This window comes from Pseudophryne corroboree, chromosome 2, assembly GCF_028390025.1.
Source record: "Pseudophryne corroboree isolate aPseCor3 chromosome 2, aPseCor3.hap2, whole genome shotgun sequence".
Classification (NCBI taxonomy): Eukaryota; Metazoa; Chordata; class Amphibia; order Anura; family Myobatrachidae; genus Pseudophryne; species Pseudophryne corroboree.
The window spans coordinates 469,881,157-469,903,040 of NC_086445.1; the positions used below are offsets into that span (position 1 = coordinate 469,881,157).

Sequence of the window (21,884 nt, forward strand, 5' to 3'; positions counted from 1 at the left end):
AGCCTGGATGTGCAGAGCTGGGGTGGCTTGGTCGGATTCCCTGACTAAAAATATTGATACCCTTGACAGGGACAGTATTTTATTGACTATAGAGCATTTAAAGGATGCATTTCTATATATGCGAGATGCACAGAGGGATATTTGCACTCTGGCATCAAGAGTAAGTGCGATGTCCATATCTGCCAGAAGATGTTTATGGACACGACAGTGGTCAGGTGATGCAGATTCCAAACGGCACAAAGGTGTATTGCCGTATAAAGGAAGAGGAGTTATTTGGGGTCGGTCCATCGGACCTGGTGGCCACGGCAACTGCTGGAAAATCCACCGTTTTTACCCTAAGTCACATCTCTGCAGAAAAAGACACCGTCTTTTCAGCTTCAGTCCTTTCGTCCCTATAAGAGTCATATCTGCCCAGGGATAGAGGAAAGGGAAGAAGACTGCAGCAGGCAGCCCATTCCCAGGAACAGAAGCGTTCCACCGCTTCTGACAAGCTCTCAGCATGACGCTGAGACCGTACAGGACCCCTGGATCCTACAAGTAGTATCCCAGGGGTACAGATTGGAATGTCGAGACGTTTCCCCTGCGCAGGCTCCTGAAGTCTGCTTTACCAAGGTCTCCCTCCGACAAGGAGGCAGTATGGGAAACAATTCACGAGCTGTATTCCCAGCAGGTGATAATTAAATTACCCCTCCTACAACAAGAAAAGGGGTATTATTCCACACTATATTGTGGTACTGAAGCCAGAAGGCTAGGTGAGACCTATTCTAAATCTAAAAAAATTTGAACACTTACAAAGGTTCAAATCAAGATGGAGTCACTCAGAGCAGTGATAACGAACCGGGAAGAAGGGGACTTTCTGGTGTCCCGAGACATCAGGGATGCTTACCTCCATGTCCCAAATTTGCCCTTATCACTAAGGGTACCTCAGGTTCGTGGTACAGAACTGTCACTATCAGTTTCAGACGCTGCCGTTTGGATTGTCCACGGCACCCCGGGTCTTTACCAAGGTAATGGCCGAAATGATGGTTCTTCTTCGAAGAAAAGGCGTCTTAATTATCCCTTACTTGGACGATCTCCTGATAAGGGCAAAGTCCAGGGAACAGTTGGAGGTCGGAGTAGCACTATCTCGGATACTGTTACAACAGCAGGGGTGGATTCTAAATATTCCAAAATCGCAGCTGATCCCGACAACAAGTCTCCTGTGCTTAGGGATGATTCTGGACACAGTCCAGAAAAAGGTGTTTCTCCCGGAAGAGAAAGCCAGGGAGTTATCCGAGCTAGTCAGGAACCTCCTAAAATCAGTGCATCATTGCACAAGGGCCATGGTAAAAAAATGGTGACTTCCTTCGAAGCAATTCCAGTCGGCAGATTTCATGCAAGAACTTTTCAGTGGGATCTGCTGGACAAATGGTCCGGATCGCATCTTCAGATGCATCAGCGGATAACCCTATATCCAAGGACAAGGGTGTCTCTCCTGTGGTGGTTACAGAGTGCTCATCTTCTAGAGGGCCGCAGATTCGGCATTCAGTTTTGGATGTTGGTGACCACGGAGGCCAGCCCGAGAGGCTGGGGAGCAGTCACACAAGGAAAAAATTTCCAGGGAGTGTGATCAAGTCTGGAGACTTTTCTCCACATAAATATAGCTAAGGGTAAATTTATAATGCTCAAAGCTTAGCAAGACCTCTGCTTCAAGGTCAGCCGGTATTGATCCAGTGGGATAAAACATCACGGCAGTCGCCCACGTAAATAGACAGGGCGGCACAAGAAGCAGGAGGGCAGTGGCAAAAACTGCAAGGACTTTTCGCTGGGCGGAAAATCATGTGATAGCACTGTCAGCAGTGTTTCATTCCGGGAATGGAAACTGGGAAGCAGACTTCCTCAGTAGGCACGACCTCCACCCGGCAGAGTGGGAACTTCATGGGGAAGTTTTCCACATGATTGTAAACCGTTGGGAATTACCAAAGGTGGACATGATGGCGTCCCGTCTGAACAAAAAACGGGACAGGTATTGCGCCAGGTTAAGAGACCCTCAGGCAATAGCTGTGGACGTTCTGGTAACACCGTGGGTGTACCAGTCGGTGTATGTGTTCCATCCTCTGCTTTTCATACCTAAGGTACTGAGAATTATAAGACGTAGAGGAGTAAGAACTATACTCATGGCTCCGGATTGGCCAAGAAGGACTTGGTACCCGGAACTTCAAGAGATGCTCACAGAGGACTTATGGCCTCTGCCGCTAAGAAGGGACTTGTTTCAGCAAGTACCATGTCTGTTCCAAGACTTACCGCAGCTGCGTTTGACGGCATGGCGGTGGAACGCCGGATCCTAAGGGAAAAGGCATTCAGGAAGAGGTCATTCCTACCCTGGTCAAAGCCAGAAAGGAGGTGACCGCACAACATTATCACCACATGTGGCGAAAATATGTTGCGTGGTGTGAGGCCAGGAAGGCCCCACGAAGAAATTTCAACTCGGTCGATTCCTGCATTTCCTGCAAACAGGAGTGTCTATGGGCCTCAAATTGGGGTCCATTAAGGTTCAAATTTCGGCCCTGTCGATTTTTCTTCCAGAAAGAATTGGCTTCAGTTCCTGAAGTCCAGAAGTTTGTCAAGGGAGTATTGCATATACAACCCCCTTTTGTGCCTCCAGTGGCACTGTGGGATCTCAACGTAGTTCTGGGATTCCTCAAAACACATTGGTTTAAAACCAGTCAAATCTGTGGATTTGAAGCATCTCACATGAAAAGTGAACATGCTCTTGGACCTGGCCTGGACCAGGCGAGTGTCAAATTGGTGGTTTTTTTCTCAAAAAAGCCCATATCTGTTTGTCCATTCGGACAGGGCAGAGCTGCGGACTCGTCCCCAGTTCTCTCCCTAAGGTGGTGTCAGTGTTTCACCTGAACCAGCTTATTGTGGTGTCTTGCGCCTACTAGGGACTTGGAGGACTCCAAGTTGCTAGATGTGGTCAGGGCCCTGAAAATATAGGTTCCAGGACGGCTGGAGTCAGGAAAACTGACTTGCTGTTATCCTGTATGCACCCAACAAACTGGGTGCTCTTGCTTTTAAGCAGACTTTTGCTAGTTGGATGTGTAATACAATTCAGCTTGCACATTCTGTGGCAGGCCTGCCACAGCCAAAATATGTAAATGCCCATTCCACAAGGAAGGTGGGCTCATCTTGGGCGGCTGCCCGAGGGGTCTCGGCTTTACAACTTTGCCGAGCGGCTATTTAGTCAGGGGCAAACACGTTTGTAAAATCCTACAAATTTGATACCCTGGCTAAGGAGGACCTGGAGTTCTCTCATTCGGTGCTGCAGAGTCATCCGCACTCTCCCGCCCGTTTGGGAGCTTTGGTATAATCCCCATGGTCCTTTCAGGAACCCCAGCATCCACTAGGACGATAGAGAAAATAAGAATTTACTTACCGATAATTCTATTTCTCGGAGTCCGTAGTGGATGCTGGGCGCCCATCCCAAGTGCGGATTATCTGCATTACTTGTACATAGTTACAAAAATCGGGTTATTATTTGTTGTGAGCCATCTTTTCAGAGGCTCCGCTGTTATCATACTGTTAACTGGGTTCAGATCACAGGTTGTACAGTGTGATTGGTGTGGCTGGTATGAGTCTTACCCGTGATTCATAAATCCTTCCTTATTGTGTACGCTCGTCCGGGCACAGTATCCTAACTGAGGCTTGGAGGAGGGTCATAGGGGGAGGAGCCAGTGCACACCACCTGATCCTAAAGCTTTGCTTTTTGTGCCCTGTCTCCTGCGGAGCCGCTATTCCCCATGGTCCTTTCAGGAACCCCAGCATCCACTACGGACTCCGAGAAATAGAATTATCGGTAAGTAAATTCTTATTTTTAGTGCACAAATTTTTTTTTTTACCCCCATCTCATTCGTTAATAACCTTGTATTATAAAATAGACGTATGACTCTGACAGTAAACATTCTAGCCTTAATGATAAGCTGGCCATATGCTGCACAAAAATCATGCAGACAAGCCGACCAAACGACACGGTTGAATGATTATATGGTCCTGAGCGATAATAGGTCACAGCCTGTAATACCCCTTTCACATCGCCAATGCCGGATTCCACTCGGGAATTGGAAATGGGTCCTTCCTGGGTGGGATCCGGCATTGGACCCTAACGGCAGGCTTCCCGACCCGGCAATTTGCCTTGTCGGTTGCCATAGCGGCGGGGGGGTGGAGGCGGCGCTGGAAGATGAGCTCATCTCCGCGCCGCCTCCCCTTATGTAGTGAACGGGTGTGACACGGGTACTTGTTTACGCTGCTATTGACCCGGGAATAACCCTTCTTGTAACCAGAGTTGATTTACCGGGTCGGCCGACCCGGAAATTCGACCATGGTCCTTTCACACCGCACACCGACACGTATCGGCTCGGCAATATCCGGGTTGATACCGGGTTATTTGTGCAGTGTGAAAGGAGTACAAATAGCTGAGAAACGTTCTGGATTGTTTGGTTATTAAACCTGTCCAATCCACCCAACTGTCTTTATACTGTGAATAGAGATTGCTTCAATACATTGTACACTGTATGGAGGCACTTCGATTATCGGACCGTCACTCCTCCCCTCACCTGTGTCGCTTACACCATTGTGCAGTCTGTGGCCAGCTCAAGATGTGACGTGCTGCGTTGTATGTTCATAGGATATACTTAAAATTATGTCATGTTTCATTTTTTTTCATAGGACAACTGGATAGTTAGATGGCAGACTCCAGGATGCCTGTGTCCCCAGACTCTCCTACAGCGGTAACTCTTAGTGAAAGGAAACATTACAATAAAGCACTCAAGGAGTTGTTGCGGATGATACAAAACACTAACTGGTAAACAAAGTAACACTTTATACTAAAAAAAAAAAATATATATTTTAAAATAAATACAGTACTTTGTATGGCTCTTCTGCAGATTTAAGAAAAATGCTGCCATATCTTATAGGGTTATTCAACATGCTGCCCTCCAGCTGCTGTTGAACTAGATATCGCATCATGTAACTATGAGGTATGGGGAAGGTATCAGCGCAACAATCAAGGGTTGAAGTCAGCCGTCCAATCAAACACGAAGTCCTGCCCAATCAGGACAGAAATTAAAATATAAAACAAATATAGATGTAGATTAAAGGCGCTACTAGCCCAAAAAGTGATAGAATAACAGAAACAGAAATGATAATAATGTAACCACAATAATATGTTATTTCTTGAATCATAGTCCTCATAGCATCTACAGAACAATCCACTTGAAATCTTCTTTCCACCATTTCTGTTCTCGGTATTCAGTGAATAAATGTGAGGCAATGGAACGAAAGCATATTATGTGTAGTAAATCTAGATAAAATGTCTTGCACCCAATCTATGTTAAGTGATATCAATAAACCACTTAGGGGCCCATGTCTCAAGGATTTTTAGCTATTTAAAAAGGGGTGCATATGATAAATGGTTCTCCAGCCAATCAGCACAGAACTGTCAAGTGTTCGGAAAATGACTGATGCGAGCTGATTGGCTGGTGTATCATTTATCATATGCAAAAAGTTTTAAATAGCTAAAACACATTGCTAAATCGGCCTCTAAGTGGTTTACTCATTGAAATGGGCTCTTTAATGTTAAATCATCAATTATCAAATACCGTAATAACCCACTTGTAACGAAGGGTATATAGGGTGTGAGCACCCATTGAATGCCACAGATGTGGAAAAAAGATGTACTACCACTCATTAGGAATAAATAAAAATAAAGTATATAAAGGTTTCTTTATAATCTACCACATTTCACCGAATGCGCTTCATGCAGGATACCCCCGTGGTGAAAACAATAGATGTATTTCACTTATTCATTTCTCTTTCTACTATTATATTGCTTTTTAGGTTAGTAGCACCTTTGATTTACATATACCAGCATGCCCTGCTGCAGACTTGCTATTAGGGCATGCTAATACTGTGGCAGGGCATGCTGAGAAGTGTAGTTCCACAGCAGCTGGAGGGCTGCATATTGGATTCCCATGTCTTATACTGTTCAACTTTGCAAATGTTGTAGTGCTACATGATCGTTTATGCATATGGTACCACTCTTATTAATGACATTCGTTCAGAGGTTTTACAGACTCCGACATACTCCTTTGTCAGGTTTTGTGTTCTTAATATTCTCTGTCATTTTTTTTTCTTTTCTTAATAATGTTATTGAAAAAACAAGGAATTAAAAGTTGTACATATTATATTACATTTTAGAAATATAATACGTTCTCTTACATCCTAGAGGATGCTGGGGTCCACGTTAGTACCGTGGGGTATAGACGGGTCCACCAGGAGCCATTGGCACTTTAAGAGTTTAACAGTGTGGGCTGGCTCCTCCCTCTATGCCCCTCCTACTAGACTCAGTTTAGAAAATGTGCCCGAAGGAGCCGGTCACAGCTCGGGGAGCTCTCCAGAGCTCTCCCTTTAGAGTTCTTTTATTTTACAACAGCGTCCCTGCAGCGTGGGACTAAGTCCCCCGTGCCCGCCGGCCTTGCGAGGTCTGAGCCACTTACTCCGCTGACAGGATACTGAGCACCAGAGGGGATAGATCGCTCCCCACCACAGGGGATCGCTCATCCCAGCAGTATGCCGCCACCAACTTACAGAGCTAAAGATTGTGGCCAGTAAGACACCGACCCCCCCCTCTTGGAAGCGGGACGGCCGGTGTGAAGATGGCGGCAGCAGGTTAGGAGAGCAGTATTAACTGCACTCCGGGATGGCTCAGCGGTACATAGTGTACCCCGCGTTGAGGGGCGCCCTGGGCCAGCGCTTACACCCTACACTGGTCGTAAAGCCTGTCGGGGTCCCAGGATCTCAGCCAGCATCAATTCTCCAGCCAGTATAATCAGATGACAGCGCTATTTTGGGGGCGGAACTTCTCTTCAGAGCGGACCCAGCAGCGTTCGGCGCCATTTTCCTTCCTGCACAGCACTGATCAGGAGAAAAAAAAGGTCCCTCCACAGTGACTCCAGCTATATCTCACGGTACCAGGGGGTTGTAGAAGGAGGGGAAGTCTGCAGTACGACTGTGTATCCTTTGGTTAAAAGCGCTGTGTGTGGGTTGTCTCCAATCTCTGCGTCTCTCTTGCCATTCTTGGGGGGGGGGGGGGACTGTCTGCCCTCCCCTGTGTGTGTGTGTGTGTGTGTGTGTGTAGTGTTTTGTGGTCTCCTTTAGCTATGTCCAGGGACACTGTGTCATATGCTGCGGAGGACATGTCCTCCCAGGATGATCCCATTCCATGTAATCAGGATAGCACTGGTTTAGCACAGATTCCAGCAAGGGAACATGAGTGGTTTTCCTCTATCAAATCTTGTATTTCTCAGATTTCAGATAGGGTTGCAAGTAATGAATCTGCAACCCAGGTATTACAGAACTCTATGGAAGTATGGCCTGTTCCTGTTACCTCCAGGATGCTCCGCTATATAACCCCACAAATGTGCGCTTGTTCATGTCATGCAAGGTGACACAGATACCGATTCTGAAACCACAGACGGTCCTGGGGATGTGTTGCGGGGGTCTGCCTCTCTTGCAAAGGAGGTGCAATTGATGATAGAGGCTATCGGGGATGTATTGAATATTAATGATACAATACCTGAGCAGGTTGAGGAGGCTTTTTTCACTGAAAATAAGAAAGCCTCGCTAACCTTCCCTGCGTCAAAGGAATTAAATGCTATATTTGAGAAAGCATGGGAAAACCCTGAGGAAAAATTCCAGATCCCTAAAAGGGTCCAGGTGGCGTTTCCTTTCCCTGAGGAGGATAGGAAAAAATGGGAAAGCCCGCCAATTGTTGACGCATCTGTGTCCAGACTCTCAAAAAAGGTGGTTTTACCTGTTTCGGGATCTACTGCCTTAAAGGAGTCGACTGATCGAAAAATTGATAATACACTTAAATCAATTTCCCCCCGCTTTGGAGGCCATATTACGTCCCACTATTGCTACTGCATGGATTGCAAAAGCTATAGTAAAATGGTCAGGCACCTTACTTGAGGATTTGGATACAATGGATCAGGGTGATGTTGAATTGTTTTTGCGTAACATTCACGATTCAGCAGGTTTTATGGTAGAATCCATGAAAGACCTGGGTTCCATGGCTGTGGGGATCTCTTCCATGTCTGTTTCAGCTCGTCGGGGACTGTTGCTGCGCCAGTGGTCGGCTGACGCGGAATCCAGGAAAAGTGTGGAGTCCCTACCCTACACAGGTCAGGCTCTCTTTGGGGAAGCTTTGGATGCGTGGATATCCATTGCTACAGCGGGTAAGTCTCGTTCCTTCCCTCAGCTGCACCTACTCCGAAGAAATCCTTCTCTTCATCAGCATCACAGTCCTTTCGGTCTAACAAGCCTAGAAGTTCCAATCCATCCAACACCTTCTTTAGGGAATGTCGAGTTAAATCCAGGAAACCTGCTGCGGCAGGTTCCCAGGAAACTAAGCCTGCTTCCAGTACGCCAAAGTCCTCCGCATGACGGTGGACCGCGCGGCCTGGAGGTGGGGCCAGTGGGAGCGAGGCACAAGACAGTTCAGTCACGTCTGGGTATCGTCCGGCCTGGATCCCTGGGTGATAGATATTGTGTCCCAGGGGTACAGGTTGGAATTTCAAAATCTCCCTCCTCACCGATTTTTCAAATCAGGCTTGCCAGTTCGGCTGGCGGACAGTACTATCCTACAAGCAGCGTTCCAGAAGTTAGTGGAGGCACAGGTCATTGTGCCAGTACCTCCTCATTTGCAAGCCACGGGTTACTATTCGGACCTTTTCGTAGTACCAAAACCGGATGGTTCGATCAGGCCCATTCTGAACCTAAAATCACTGAACCCTTTTCTGAAGGAGTTCAAGTTCAAAATGGAATCTCTCAGGGTGCTGATATCAGGTCTGGAAGAGGGGGAATTCCTAGTATCCCTGGATATCAGGGATGCGTACCTCCACATTCCGATTTGGCTACCGCATCAGGCTTATCTCCGTTTTGCATTACTGGTCTGTCATTTCCAGTTCTAGGCCCTGCCATTCGGCCTCTCTACAGCACCAAGAGTGTTCACGAAAGTGATGGCGGAGATGATGGTTCTACTCTGAAAACAGTGGGTAAACATCATTCCGTATCTGGATGATCTAAAAATGCATCATCCAAGGAGTAGCTGTTGCAGTCTATTGTACTCACAACCCGCTTACTCAGAGTCCACGATTGGATTCTGAACCTTCCAAAATCTCATTTGGAACCAACCCAGAGGTTGTTTTTTCTGGGGATGATCCTTGACACGGAAGTGCACAGGGTGTTTCTTCCACAGGAAAAGGCGTTGGTGATACAATCAATGGTCCGGGATGTCCTGAAGCCAGCCCGGGTGTCAGTTCATCAATGCATTCGCCTTCTGGGAAAGATGGTGGCCTCTTACGAGGCTCTCCAGTACGGGAGGTTCCATGCTCGGGCCTTCCAACTGGATCTTCTGGACAAGTGGTCAGGATCTCGCCCACGCATGCACCAGAGAATTCATCTGTCGCCAAAGGCCAGGATTTCACTCCTCTGGTGGCTCCAATTGCCTCACCTTCTGGAGGGCTGCAGGTTTGGGATTCAGGACTAGGTCCTTCTAACCACGCATACGAGCCTCCGGGGCTGGGATGCAGTCACTCAAGGGGAAACCTTCCAAAGAAGGTGGTCAGGTCTGGAAGCAGGCCTGCCAATCAATATCCTGGAACGAAGAGTCGTATACAACGGTCTTATTCAGGCGGCCCATCTTCTAAGAAATCGGGCCATTCAAGTACAGTCGTACAATGTAACGACGGTGGCTTACATAAACCAACAGGGCGGAACGAAGAGCAGAGCTGCGATGTCAGAGGTGACAAGAACCATCCTCTCGGCAGAAAAACACCCATTGGCGCTCTCTGCAATCTTCATTCCGGGAATGGACTACTGGGAAGCAGACTTCCTCAGAAGACACTATCTCTATCCGGGGGGGTGGGGTCTCCATCCGGAGGTGTTCAAGGAAATAACAGACCTTTGGGGGTTACCCCAGATAGACATGATGGCCTCTCTTCTCAACAAGAAGCTTCAACGCTATTGTACCAGGTCTAGGGACCCACAAGCAGTGGTAGTGGACGCCCTGGCGTCTCCGTGAGTGTTGGTGTACGTGTTTCGACCACTCCCACTCATTCCAAGAGTTCTAAAGCTCGTAAGGAGAACAAGAGTTCAGGCGATCCTCATTGCTCCAGACTGGCCAAGGCGGGCTTGGTACGCGGACCTTCTGAATCTCTTTCAGGAAGTGCCGAGGCCTCTTCCTTTTCGGGAGGACCTGCTGCAGCAGGGGCCGTTCGCCTATCAAGACTTACCGCGGCTACGTTTGACGGCATGGAGGTTGAATGCCTGATACTAGCTCGGAAGGGTATTCCAGAGAAGGTAATTCCTACCCTGATACAGGCTAGGAAAGGGGTAACGTCTAAACATTACCATCGTATTTGGAAGAAATGTCTCTTGGTGTGAGTCCAAGAAGTTTCCTGCGGTGGAGTTTCAACTGGGATGTTTTCTCCTCTTCCTGCAAGCAGGTGTGGCTATGGGCCTGAGGTTGGGATCTGTGAAGGTCCAGATTTCGGTCCTGTCCATTTTCTTCCAGAAACAATTGGCTGCACTCCCTGAGGTTCAGACCTTTTTGAAGGGAGTTCTGCACATCCAACCTCCCTTTGTACCACCTACGGTGCCTTGGGACCTTAACGTGGTGTTTGAGTTTCTCCAGTCGGACTGGTTTAAGCCTCTACAGGAGGTTGAGGTCAAATTTCTTACATGGAAGGCTGTCACCCTGTTGGCCTTAGCTTCTGCTAGACGTGTGTCAGAATTGGGGGCTTTGTTCTGTAAAAGTCCTTACTTGATATTCCACGAAGATAGAGCTGAGCTCCGGACACGTCAGCAGTTTCTTACAAAGGTTGTGTCGGCATTTCATATCAACCAACCTATTGTGGTGCCAGTGGGGCTACTGACTCCTCAATTTCGTCAAAGTCCTTGGATGTTGTGAGGGCTTTGAAAGTCTATGTGAAGAGGACTGCTCGTCACAGGAGATCGGACTCTTTGTTTGTCCTGTATGATCCCAAGAAAATTGGGTGTCCTGCTTCAAAGCAGACTATATCTCGCTGGATTCGGTTCACTATCCAACATGCGTATTCTATGGCAGGATTGCCACTTCCAAAATCAGTTAAGGCCCACTCTACTCGAAGGTGGAGTCTTCCTGGGCGGCAGCCCGGGGTGTCTCAGCGTTACAACTTTGCCGAGCAGCAACTTGGTCTGGGTCAAACACGTTTGCTAAGTTCTACAAGTTCGATACTTTGTCCTCTGATGATCTGAAGTTCAGTCAATCAGTTCTGCAGGAGCCTCTGTGCTCTCCCTCCCGTTCTGGGAGTTTTATACATCCCCGTGATACTAATGTGGACCCCAGCATCCTCTAGGACGTACGAAAAAATAGGATTTTGGTTACCTACCGGTAAATCCTTTTCTCGCAGTCCGTAGAGGATGCTGGGCGCCCGCCCAGCGCTTTGTTTTCCTGCAACCGTTATCTGGTTCAGTACAACTTTGTTTAGTTATGTACTGCATTGGTACTTGGTAAGTAATGTTTCAGCAGTTGCTGAGTTTTTCAAGCTAGTTAGCTTGATGTGCCTTGTATGTGTGAGCTGGCATGAATCTCGTCACTGTGTTAAATCTTTCTCTCGAAGATGTCCGTCTCCTCGGGCACAGTTTCTAGTCTGAGTCTGGTAGGAGGGGCATAGAGTGAGGGGCCAGCCCTTTAAGTGCCAATGGCTCCTGGTTGACCCGTCTATACCCCATGGTACATATAGTGTTTGCCTTCAGCATTAGTATGGACTACTACAAGAAAAGGATTTACCGGTAGGTAACCAAAATCCTATTTTATTCTTCACGGTCCATAGGCATCCACAGGGATGACTTTGGGGGTGTAGTGGTGAAGACCAGGAACAAGCGCCAAACAGTTAAGCCTTTTGCTCCCAAGAGGCATTGGTCCTTCTCCCTCATACCCCTTCACAACTCAGGCTCCTCAGTTTTCGTTTGGTGCCAGCAGGAGTTTGTCACCTTTATAATATTGGGGCTACTTTTAAGCAGCTGAAGCTTTCTTTTATTAGTTTATCTTTATCTTTATTTTCATCTGGACGCCAGTGTTTCTGCTCCAATACCCCTGCAGCTACTTCTGCCACAGCGAGGAGCTTTTGGCGGGGCACTGTGAGCCCTAGCTAGCAGGGGCACACAGAATGGCCCCAGACTGCAACCGGAGCACGGGGGAACAGGTAAGGCGGGAGATGTACTGGGGTGGGTGTACCCAGACCTCAGCCATGGACTACTCTCGACCACCAGGGCTAATTATACTGGCGCTGGGGACCCTATAACAGGCCAGGGAACCAGATGGCTTATGTCAGCAATGGAAGGTTAGAGTTTACCCAGCAGCCCCTCCCCCAGCCCAGAATGTGATTCCACAGCGGTCTTTATGCCTCTGTGCTGCTCTTCCTCCCCCTCTGAGACGGACGTTATCCATTTTCAGCACTGCACAGGTATCCGGGGTCGCTGGGTCCAGTCTCACTGTATACCTCTCCCAGGAGTAAGGTTATACAGCTTTCCCTCTTTTCTCACTGTAACCTTATGATACTAGTGTGTACAGGGTTCACTGTACTCCACATTTCACTGCATATGTGGAGATAAATTGTCACATTGCACACTTCTTATTGCCATATTGTGTGTTGTACCTACCTGCAGCTATGTCTAGCAAAAGCAAGGGAACTAAAAATGCTCTGGCTTTTACATTAGTGTCCTGCAGGTCCTGTTCAGCAGGCTTCTCTCCACAGGTTGTGTTGCAAGATGGTTAGTGTGCCTTTTGTTATTTCCCACCTGGCCAGTCAGCTCCTCCATTCCAGCACAAGAACCCCCTTGAGCTTCTTTTTCTCAAATGCTGGCAAAGATTGCAGATTACATTACAGCCCAGGCATAAGCTCACCCTACGGGTGTTCCACACCAGTTACCACAACAGGTACACCAGGCTATGCCAGTCATGCATGTCCCTCCTCCATGGATGGACATGTTCTCTGCTTTTGTGTAGAGCCTGGTTGCCTATTCTGCTGCTTTTTACTATATATACTGCAGGGCCAGGGACCCTTGCTTAGTAACATGGGGGTAAATGTATGAAGCCGTGATAAGAGTGGAGAAGTGAGCCAGTGGAGAAATTGCCCATGGCAACCAATCAGCTGCTCTGTATAATTTTTTATTATGCAAATTATAAATGTTACGTCACTGCTGATTGGTTGCCATGGGCAACTTCTCCACTGACTCACTTTTCCACTCTTATCACTGCTTCATACATTTACCCCATGGTCTCATGCAAGTCTCTGACGCTGAAATCCCACTTAGGGGAGTAAGAGTTTCAGTATAAATTTAACGTAGCTGCTTTAGTGGGGGCTTTTAAATTTACTCTTCCGTTGGAAAATGAGGAACCAGCGCCCGTGCGAATGGATCCTTTGCACCATCCTGTCGCTGACCGGCGATGCCCGTTGTAGATGTCCAACGCGCCTGCGAATTTGCGGTGCATACGCAGTTTGGACCTGATGGTCCAGCAGCGATCAGATCTGAATTACCTCCTATGTCCCTAAAAGGGTTAGTTCCTTTTACCCTCTTCCAGCAGCGGATTGTACAAAGTGGGATGATCCCCCTGCAGTGGATTGTGACACGTTTGGTAAAAAGCTCCACCTTACCTATTCCTACAGCATCTTCCCTGAAGGAGACAAAGGATAGACAGTTGGATGCACGTTTTAAATATATATATCCTCTGACATGAGCTATTTCTAGCCCTACCACAGCAACTGCCTAGGTGGCTAAGGCTATTGAGAGCTGGGCAGATGCCCTAGAGAACAGTTTCCCCTCAGATGCTACACGGGAATTACTGAGATGATGCCTTTTATATTGGAGAAGCGGTTCTGGATACTGCCCTCCTAACCTCCAAAGCTTTGGCAGTGGTGGCCCGCTGCATTATTTGGCTTTATTTGGCTGACGCAGATTCCAAGAAAACCCTTGAAGCACTCCCTTATATGGGGAAGATTCTTTTTGGACCTGAGCTGAACAAGATTGTCACTACTCTTGCGGCCTCTAAAACAGCTTTCCTGCCCTCCCCTTCCCAGCCTCAGGCCTCCTCCTTTTGGTCCTTTTGCCCCCCAGGGGGATGCCAGAGATGAAGACTTTCCTTGACTGTTACATTCCACAAAGGCCTCCAAGCCCAAAACCAAGCATGCCTGGGTTACCAGACAACAATTACCAAGCCTGAGGATAAACTCTCAGCTTGACGGAACGGGTCTCCTCTTGGGAGATCCCAGGGCGGGAGGCAGACTTCTTCAGATAGCACACTATTGGTGTCAGGCCACAACAGATGCTTGGGTGCAGGAAGTGTTCTTTTATGGATATGCCCTCTCTTTCATTAGATGACGCCGTGACAGTACTTTCTTACAAGCCCTCACGCAGAACTCTGCAAAGCTCAGGCTCTTTGGATGACTATTCACTCCTTACTACATTGAAGCGTGATAATTTCTGTCCCAACGGGGCAAAGTCTTTTACTCAACGCTGTTCTTAGTTTAAAAATCCAGTGGGTCCCATCGGCCCATCCTTAATCTTAAGTTACTGAACAAATATCTCAGAGTACCCAGGTTTTGCATGGAAACCCCTCTTTTCCATTGTCTTAGCTATGCAGCCTGGGAACTTCATGGTCTCTCTTGACATCCAGGACACTTACCTACTTGTGCCTATAGCGCCCTCTCATCAGCAATACCTTCAGTTTGTTGTCCTACACCAGCATTTCCAATTTAAGGCACTGCCTTTTGGACTTTCTACAGGACAAGAGTTTTTACCAAACTCATGGCTGTCATGGTGGCTCAGCTTTGTCGTCAGGGTATCAGAATACGTCCTAATCTGGAAGACCTGCTGATTCTGGCACACTATCCTTCTTGCAGAAACACGGTTGGCTAATCAACTGGTAAAAGTCTTCACTGATCCTTTCTCAGAGGATGTTCCATCTAGGAGCTCTTCTGGGTTCTCACATGCAGAGAATCATCCTACCTATGGATAAGATTGTGGCGCTGCAACTGCAGGTATGCAGGCTGCGCCACCGCAGAATATTCAGTCTCTCCGCAATGCAGACCTTGGGATCCATGGTATCCACCTTCTACATGGTGGAATATGTTCAATTCCATTCCAGGCCTCTCCAATATATTATCCTGTTCAGGTGGAATGGCCAACCCATGCAGATGAAATCCCAGTCGATGGTCCTCTCCCCAGATGTTCAGATATCCCTCTCTTGGGGGTTGCAAGCCTACCACCTTGACAAGGGTCGACCTTTCTGGATTCCAGACTGGGTACTTCTGCCCACCCGCGGAGACTGGCGTCTGTGGTGAGAAGTTACCAGAAGTCCACACCTTTTCAAGGCCATTGGACTCCATCCGAAAAGGGTTTACCAGTCAACGTTCTGGAGATGCGAGCTGTTTACAGGGCTCTCACTCTGGCTCAGGATTTTCTTCAAGATTGTCCTGTCCAAGTCCAGTCAGACAATTCCACAGCACTGGCCTATCTCTATCACCAGGGATGCACTTGCAGTGTCTCGACAATGAAGGAAGTGGCACAGATTCTCACATGGCCAGACCACCATCTCCGCAGTTTTCATACCTGGAGTCCTCAACAGGGAGGCAGACTTCCTCATTCGCCAGGATGTGCACGCCGGAGAATGGTCTCTTCAAGCTCTAGGGGAACAAATGGGATCTTCTGGAAGTAGATGTCATGGCCTCAAGACACAACTACTAGCTGCCCCTATACGGGTCCAGGACAAGGGATCCAGATGCAGCCTTCATGGATTCATTGGCAGTGAAATGGCTTTTCTATCTAACGTACCACTTCCCTCTGGTCCCAGTGTGCTTTGCAAATTCAAGCAGGAAGGTGGCACAGTGATCTTGATGGCTCCGGCTTGGCCCAGGCACCATTGGTTCACGGATCTCCACAGTCTATCCATAGACATTCCCTTTCCACTTCCCCTACGACCTGGCCTCTAGTGCCGGGGGCCCTGCCTACGCCCGGACGTAACTCGCCTGTCTTTGATGGCTGGACTCTTGAGTCATCCTTCTTAAGGTCTAAAGGTTTCTCCCATTCTGTCATTTGGAAAATGCTTTGGGCCCAAAGCCTGCTTCAGCCTGTATCTATTATAGAGTGTGGCATGCATACTTCCAGTGGTGTGCTCAAAGAGACTATGGGCCTAATTCAGAGTTGATCACAGCAGCAAATTTGTTAGCAGTTGGGCAAAACCATGTGCATGCCACATGGTTTTGTGTGTGTGTGTGTGTGTGTGTGGGGTGGGGTTGGGGGGTGTTAGATTTGGGTGGGCTGTGTTCAAACTGAAATCTAAATTGCAGTGTAAAAATAAAGCAGACATTATTTACCCTGCACATAAACAAAATAACCCACCCAAATCTAACTCCCTCTGCAAATGTTATAGCTGCCACACCTGCAGTGCACATGGGTGGTCATTCCGAGTTGTTCGCTGGGTAATTTTCTTCGCATCGCAGCGATTTTACGCTAATTGCACATGTGCAATGTTCGCACTGTGACTGCGCCAAGTAAATTTGCTAAGAAGTTTGGTATTTTACTCACGGCATTACAAGGTTTTTTCTTCGGTCTGGTGATCGTAATGTGATTGACAGGAAGTGGGTGTTTCTGTGCGGAAACTGACCGTTTTATGGGAGTGTGTGAAAAAACGCTGCCGTTTCTGGGGAAAAACGCGGGAGTGGCTGGAGAAACGGGGGAGTGCCTGGGCGAACGCTGGGTGTGTTTGTGACGTCAAACCAGGAACGAAACTGAACTGAAGTGATCGCAGTGGCAGAGTAAGTCCCGAGCTACTCAGAAACTGCTTAGAAATTTCTATTCGCAATTTTGAGACTCTTTCGTTCACAATTTTGCTAAGCTAAGATTCACTCCCAGTAGGCGGCGGCTTAGCGTGTGCAATGCTGCTAAAAGCAGCTTGCGAGCGAACAGCTCGGAATGACCACCATGGTTTGCCCAATTGCTAACAAATTTGCTGCTGCGATCAACTCTGAATTACCCCCTATAATCCTTTGATCCTTTTTTGTTTTTTTGGATTTCCAGATTCCACCTTGCTTCTCCTTAAGTACAGGTCTCTGCTCTGTTCGTTTGGTTCCAGAAGCGAATTACTCTGCTCCTGGATGTGCGTACCTTCCTTCAGGGGGGGTACTGCAGATTCAACCTCCCTTTTGTCCCTCTGTTTTCTCCGTGGGATTTGTCTCTAGTGCTCCTTGCTTTACCAAAGTCACTATTTGAACCACTAGACTCTGTTGACCTCAAATAGTTGACGGCTAAGACTTTTTCTTTTGGCTATTGCTTCAGCAACAGCAAGAAGAGTGTCATATTTGTGAGCGCTGTCCTGCCGCACCCCATTCTTGATTTTTCATCATGACAGAGCAGTCCTGCGGACAAAACATCGTTACCTCACCAATGTGGTATCCAGCTTCCATCTTAATGAGGACATAGTAGTTCCGGCCTTCCAATCCCCTGATCTTCTGCTGGGGGAGGCCTCCTTGAATGTGGTCCATGCTCTTCGAATCTATATGGACCGTACTAGTTCCATCAGGAATACGGGTTCCCTCTTTGTCCTATATGGATTCTACAAGCGGAGCTGGTCAGCTACCAAACAGACTCTGGCCAGATGGCTTCGCTTGCTATATCACAGGCCTGCATGCAAGCTGACCTTTCTGTGCCGAATACAGTCTCTGCTCACTGTATTCACTCTGTGGGCACTTCATGGGCAGCCTGACATTTCGCATCTACTGAACAACTGTGCAAGGCAGTCACATGTTCTTCTGTCCACACATTTTTTGGGTTCTATGCCTTATGATACATTTGCCTCTCAAGAGGCTTCATTTGATCGCACCGTTCTCTCAGCTTAGGAACGTTTTCTCCCTGGTGCAACTGCTTTGGGACATCCTGGTTTTGGTAGACTTTTTTGGTAGTGACTGCTTCAAGAGAAACTAGTTACATGCATTGCTCAGATGTGATTTTGTCCCATTCTTCCACACTGTCTTCAAATCTTGGCGGTTCCGTGGGCCTCTTCTATGAACTCTGATCTTTTATTACTTTCCATATATTTTTAATTGGATTCCAGTCGGGTGAATGGCTGTGCCATTCTAGCAGCTCTATTTTCTTTCTTTGAAACCAATTGAGAGTTGTGCTTGCCTTTGTGTTTGGGATCATTGTCTTGCTGAAATGTCCACCCTCATTTCATCTTCAGCATCCTGGTAGATGGCAACAGATTTTCATCCTTCCTTCAGTCATATGAAGTATGCCAGTACCGTATGCTGAAAAACAGCTGTCCACCATGATGTTCCCACCTCCAAAGTTCACTGTTGGTATAATGTTTTGGGGGTGAGTTGCAGTGCCATTTCTTCTCCAAACCAGGTGTGTATTATGGGATCCAAAGAGTTACATTTTGGTCTCATCTGACCAGACTATATTCTCCCAGTATTTCACAGGCTTGTCCAAATGTTGTGCAGCAAACTTTAAACGAGCTTCAACATGCTTTTTCTTCAGCAGTGGAGTCTTGCATGGTGAGCATGCGTACAGGTCATGTCTGTTGAATGCATTACTTATTGTTTTCTTTGAAACAATTGTTCTTGCTGATTCCAGGTCTTTCTGAAGCTGTCCACAAGTAGTTATTGGCTCTTGGACAACTCTTCTGATCATGGTTTTCACTTCTCTGTGAGAAATTTTGCTAGGAGCACCTGGTCGTGGCCGGTTTATGGTGCAATGATGGTCTTTCCACTTCTGGAATATGGCCCCAACAGCACTCACTGGAACATTCAGAAGTTTAGATATCCTTATGTAACCAATGCTGTCAGTATGTTTTGCAACAATAAGTTTGTGAAGTTCTTAAGAGAGATCTTTGCTTTTACCTATCATGGGATGTTTCTTATGCGACACCTTAGTAATGACACCTTTTTTTTTATAGGCCATTGGTTGGGACTGAACCATCTTATATTAATTCGCACTGACCAGGTGCAGGATTGCTTTCTAATTACTGATATATTTCAGCTGGTGTCTTGGCTATTCATGCCTTTTATACACCTCCCTTTCTTCATGTGTTCAATACTTATTCCCTGCGTCATTTCACATTATACATAACTTAATTTATGGCCATCTAAGGCACTCACCAATATAAAAACATTGCTTTTTTTAAGTCCTAGTTACCACCAATAAAAGTCAGTGTTTTGGCCACGTAGGGTCAAGACTACAGCTTAAAAACAATGGTCAGCACATCAGTCAGGAGGTGTACTGAAGCTATCCCCTGGGTTCCCATATATAGGTCACAGTAAATGACCAAACAAGCCATTTAAGTGCTAATCACCAGAAGTGGGCTGTCCCTTCCTCTGTGGAATGCATCCTACCAGTTTTATGTGTGTACACATTACAATATAGGTAAAGCAGTGTACTATGCCACAGCATAACTTACACACTAGATGCCGCAACAGTGCATCCCACATCAGCAGCGATCACATGTCCCCGATGGTTGCCACGGTGCCTCATAGATATATTAATATAGTATTTATTTTATTTTTTAGTAGATTCAGCCAAATCGCAAGTTGTTTTTCACGAAAGCTTCTCCAAAAGCCCTTTAATGCATTTCAGCGAAACTAAAATAAAGTGAAAAGGGTGCAAGAACACACTTTTTCACATTATTTTAGAAAACATAATAATAATAATAAATATGCCCGTATATAAGATACAGTAAGGCAATGTTTGAAAAATACGTTATTCTTTATGCTGCATGCTGGTACATAGAGCAAACATGTTAGCATTTTCAGTGAAAACTGAAACTACATTGACTTATTTTGGTGCATATTAGTTTGATGAATGCACATTTAATTATGTTGGCATAAAGAGTTTTTCATGTTATTGACTGTATTGTGAACTTCTTTTTTGTTTTCAGTTAGGAGCCGGTGAGACATATCTCAGTCATGTATTTTTTTGTATTCATATATGTAGTTTTGTCTCATGGCCATTGTACAGATTGTCCACATACACCTATACTCAAATCACGCCAAATTGCGCCATTTAACTTGCCACAGAGTTTGCAATTTTGTTGCATCAAAATACTAGTCCTAAGAGCCTAGTACCTTGTAAGTTAACTAAGACTCAAAGGGCAGTATTCAATTAGTGTCAGTTCCTCTCCAACGAAGAGGATCCGACACTTCAGTATTACATTTTCGGGCATTTCCGACAGGTTTTGCCCATTTTCGTCAATGCCGATCCAACTTTTTTTTTTAAGTTGAATCGGCATTGTTGAAAACGGGCTAAAATGCCTGCAAATTTGACAAAATAGGTGGATCGGCGGCTATCCACCGATCCAGATTCGACCTATGAAAGTCAGAAACTGCTGTTTTTCCGACTTGTTGGATCAGTCGACTAGACCCCAAAATAGAGAGAAAAGCATACAATCTAGCTTAAAAAGGCCAAAAGATAGGTCATATCAGGCCTATACGGGGACTAAGAAGGAAAATGTATTGTAAAAGTGAACAGCTTAACGCAAAAAGGATAAGTGTATGAGTAGAAATCGGTAGATGTGTGTAATTTTGACACTGTACAGACACACTTGTGCACTGATTATATATTGCTGTCAAGTCCAGCCCTTCGCCCACCCTTTCAGATGGCAGTATTACTGTTTAGATTGTCGATGGGAACAATATCAATACAACCCAATTTTTATTTCTCTAACATCCTAAGTGGATGCTGGGGACTCCGTAAGGACCATGGGGAATAGCGGCTCCGCAGGAGATTGGGCACAACTAAGAAAGATTTAGGACTACCTGGTGTGCACTGGCTCCTCTTTCTATGCCCCTCCTCCAGACCTCAGTTAGAATTTTGTGCCTGGCCGAGCTGGATGCACACTAGGGGCTCTCCTGAGCTCCTAGAAAAGAAAGTATATTTTATTTTTTTTTATTTTCAGTGAGATCTGCTGGCAACAGACTCACTGCTACGTGGGACTAAGGGGAGAGAAGCGAACCTACCTGCTTGCAGCTAGCTTGGGCTTCTAGGCTACTGGACACCATTAGCTCCAGAGGGATCGAACACAGGCCCAGCCTCGGTCGTCCGGTCCCGGAGCCGCGCCGTCGTCCCCCTTACAGAGCCAGAAGCAAGAAGACGTTCCTGGAAATCGGCGGCAGAAGACTTCGGTCTTCATCAAGGTAGTGCACAGCACTGCAGCTGTGCGCCATTGCTCCCCATGCACACCACACACTCCGGTCACTGATGGGTGCAGGGCGCTGGGGGGGGGGGCGCCCTGGGCTGCAATAAAAGTACCTTGTTGGCAAATACCACATAATATAGTCATAAAGACTATATATGTGTAAAATACCCCTGCCAAATATACATATAAAAAAGCGGGAGAAGTCCGCCGGAAAAGGGGCGGGGCTATCTCCCTCAGCACACTGGCGCCATTTTCCCTCACCGCTCCGCTGGAAGGACGCTCCCCAGGCTCTCCCCTGCAGTTTCCAGACTACATAGGGCAAAAAGAGAGGGGGGCACTAAATTTAGGCGCAATTCTGCATAATATTAGCAGCTATAGGGGAAAAATCACTGTGGGTAGTGTGAATCCCTATATATATATAGCGCTCTGGTGTGTGCTGGCATACACTCTCTCTCTGTCTCCCCAAATGACTTTGTGGGGTCCTGTCCTCAGTCAGAGCATTCCCTGTGTGTGTGTGTGTGTGCGGTGTGTCGGTACGGCTGTGTCGACATGTTTGATGAGGAGGCTTACGTGGAGGCGGAGCAGGTGCCGATAAATGTGATGTCACCCCCTG

The 21,884-nt window shown here is 47.0% G+C and overlaps 1 protein-coding gene across 3 annotated transcripts in view; it reads left to right on the top strand.

Annotated features, from left to right (window-relative positions):
• Nucleotides 1-21,884, top strand: part of CCDC138 (coiled-coil domain containing 138) — a 333,074-nt gene that overhangs the window by 76,753 nt on the left and 234,437 nt on the right. For all 3 annotated transcript variants that reach the window (XM_063953820.1, XM_063953819.1, XM_063953821.1), the window contains one exon: nt 4,708-4,843. In XM_063953820.1, coding sequence (XP_063809890.1) covers nt 4,725-4,843 — 119 coding nt within the window. In that variant the 5' untranslated portion in view covers nt 4,708-4,724. The remainder of the gene's footprint in view (nt 1-4,707; nt 4,844-21,884) is intronic.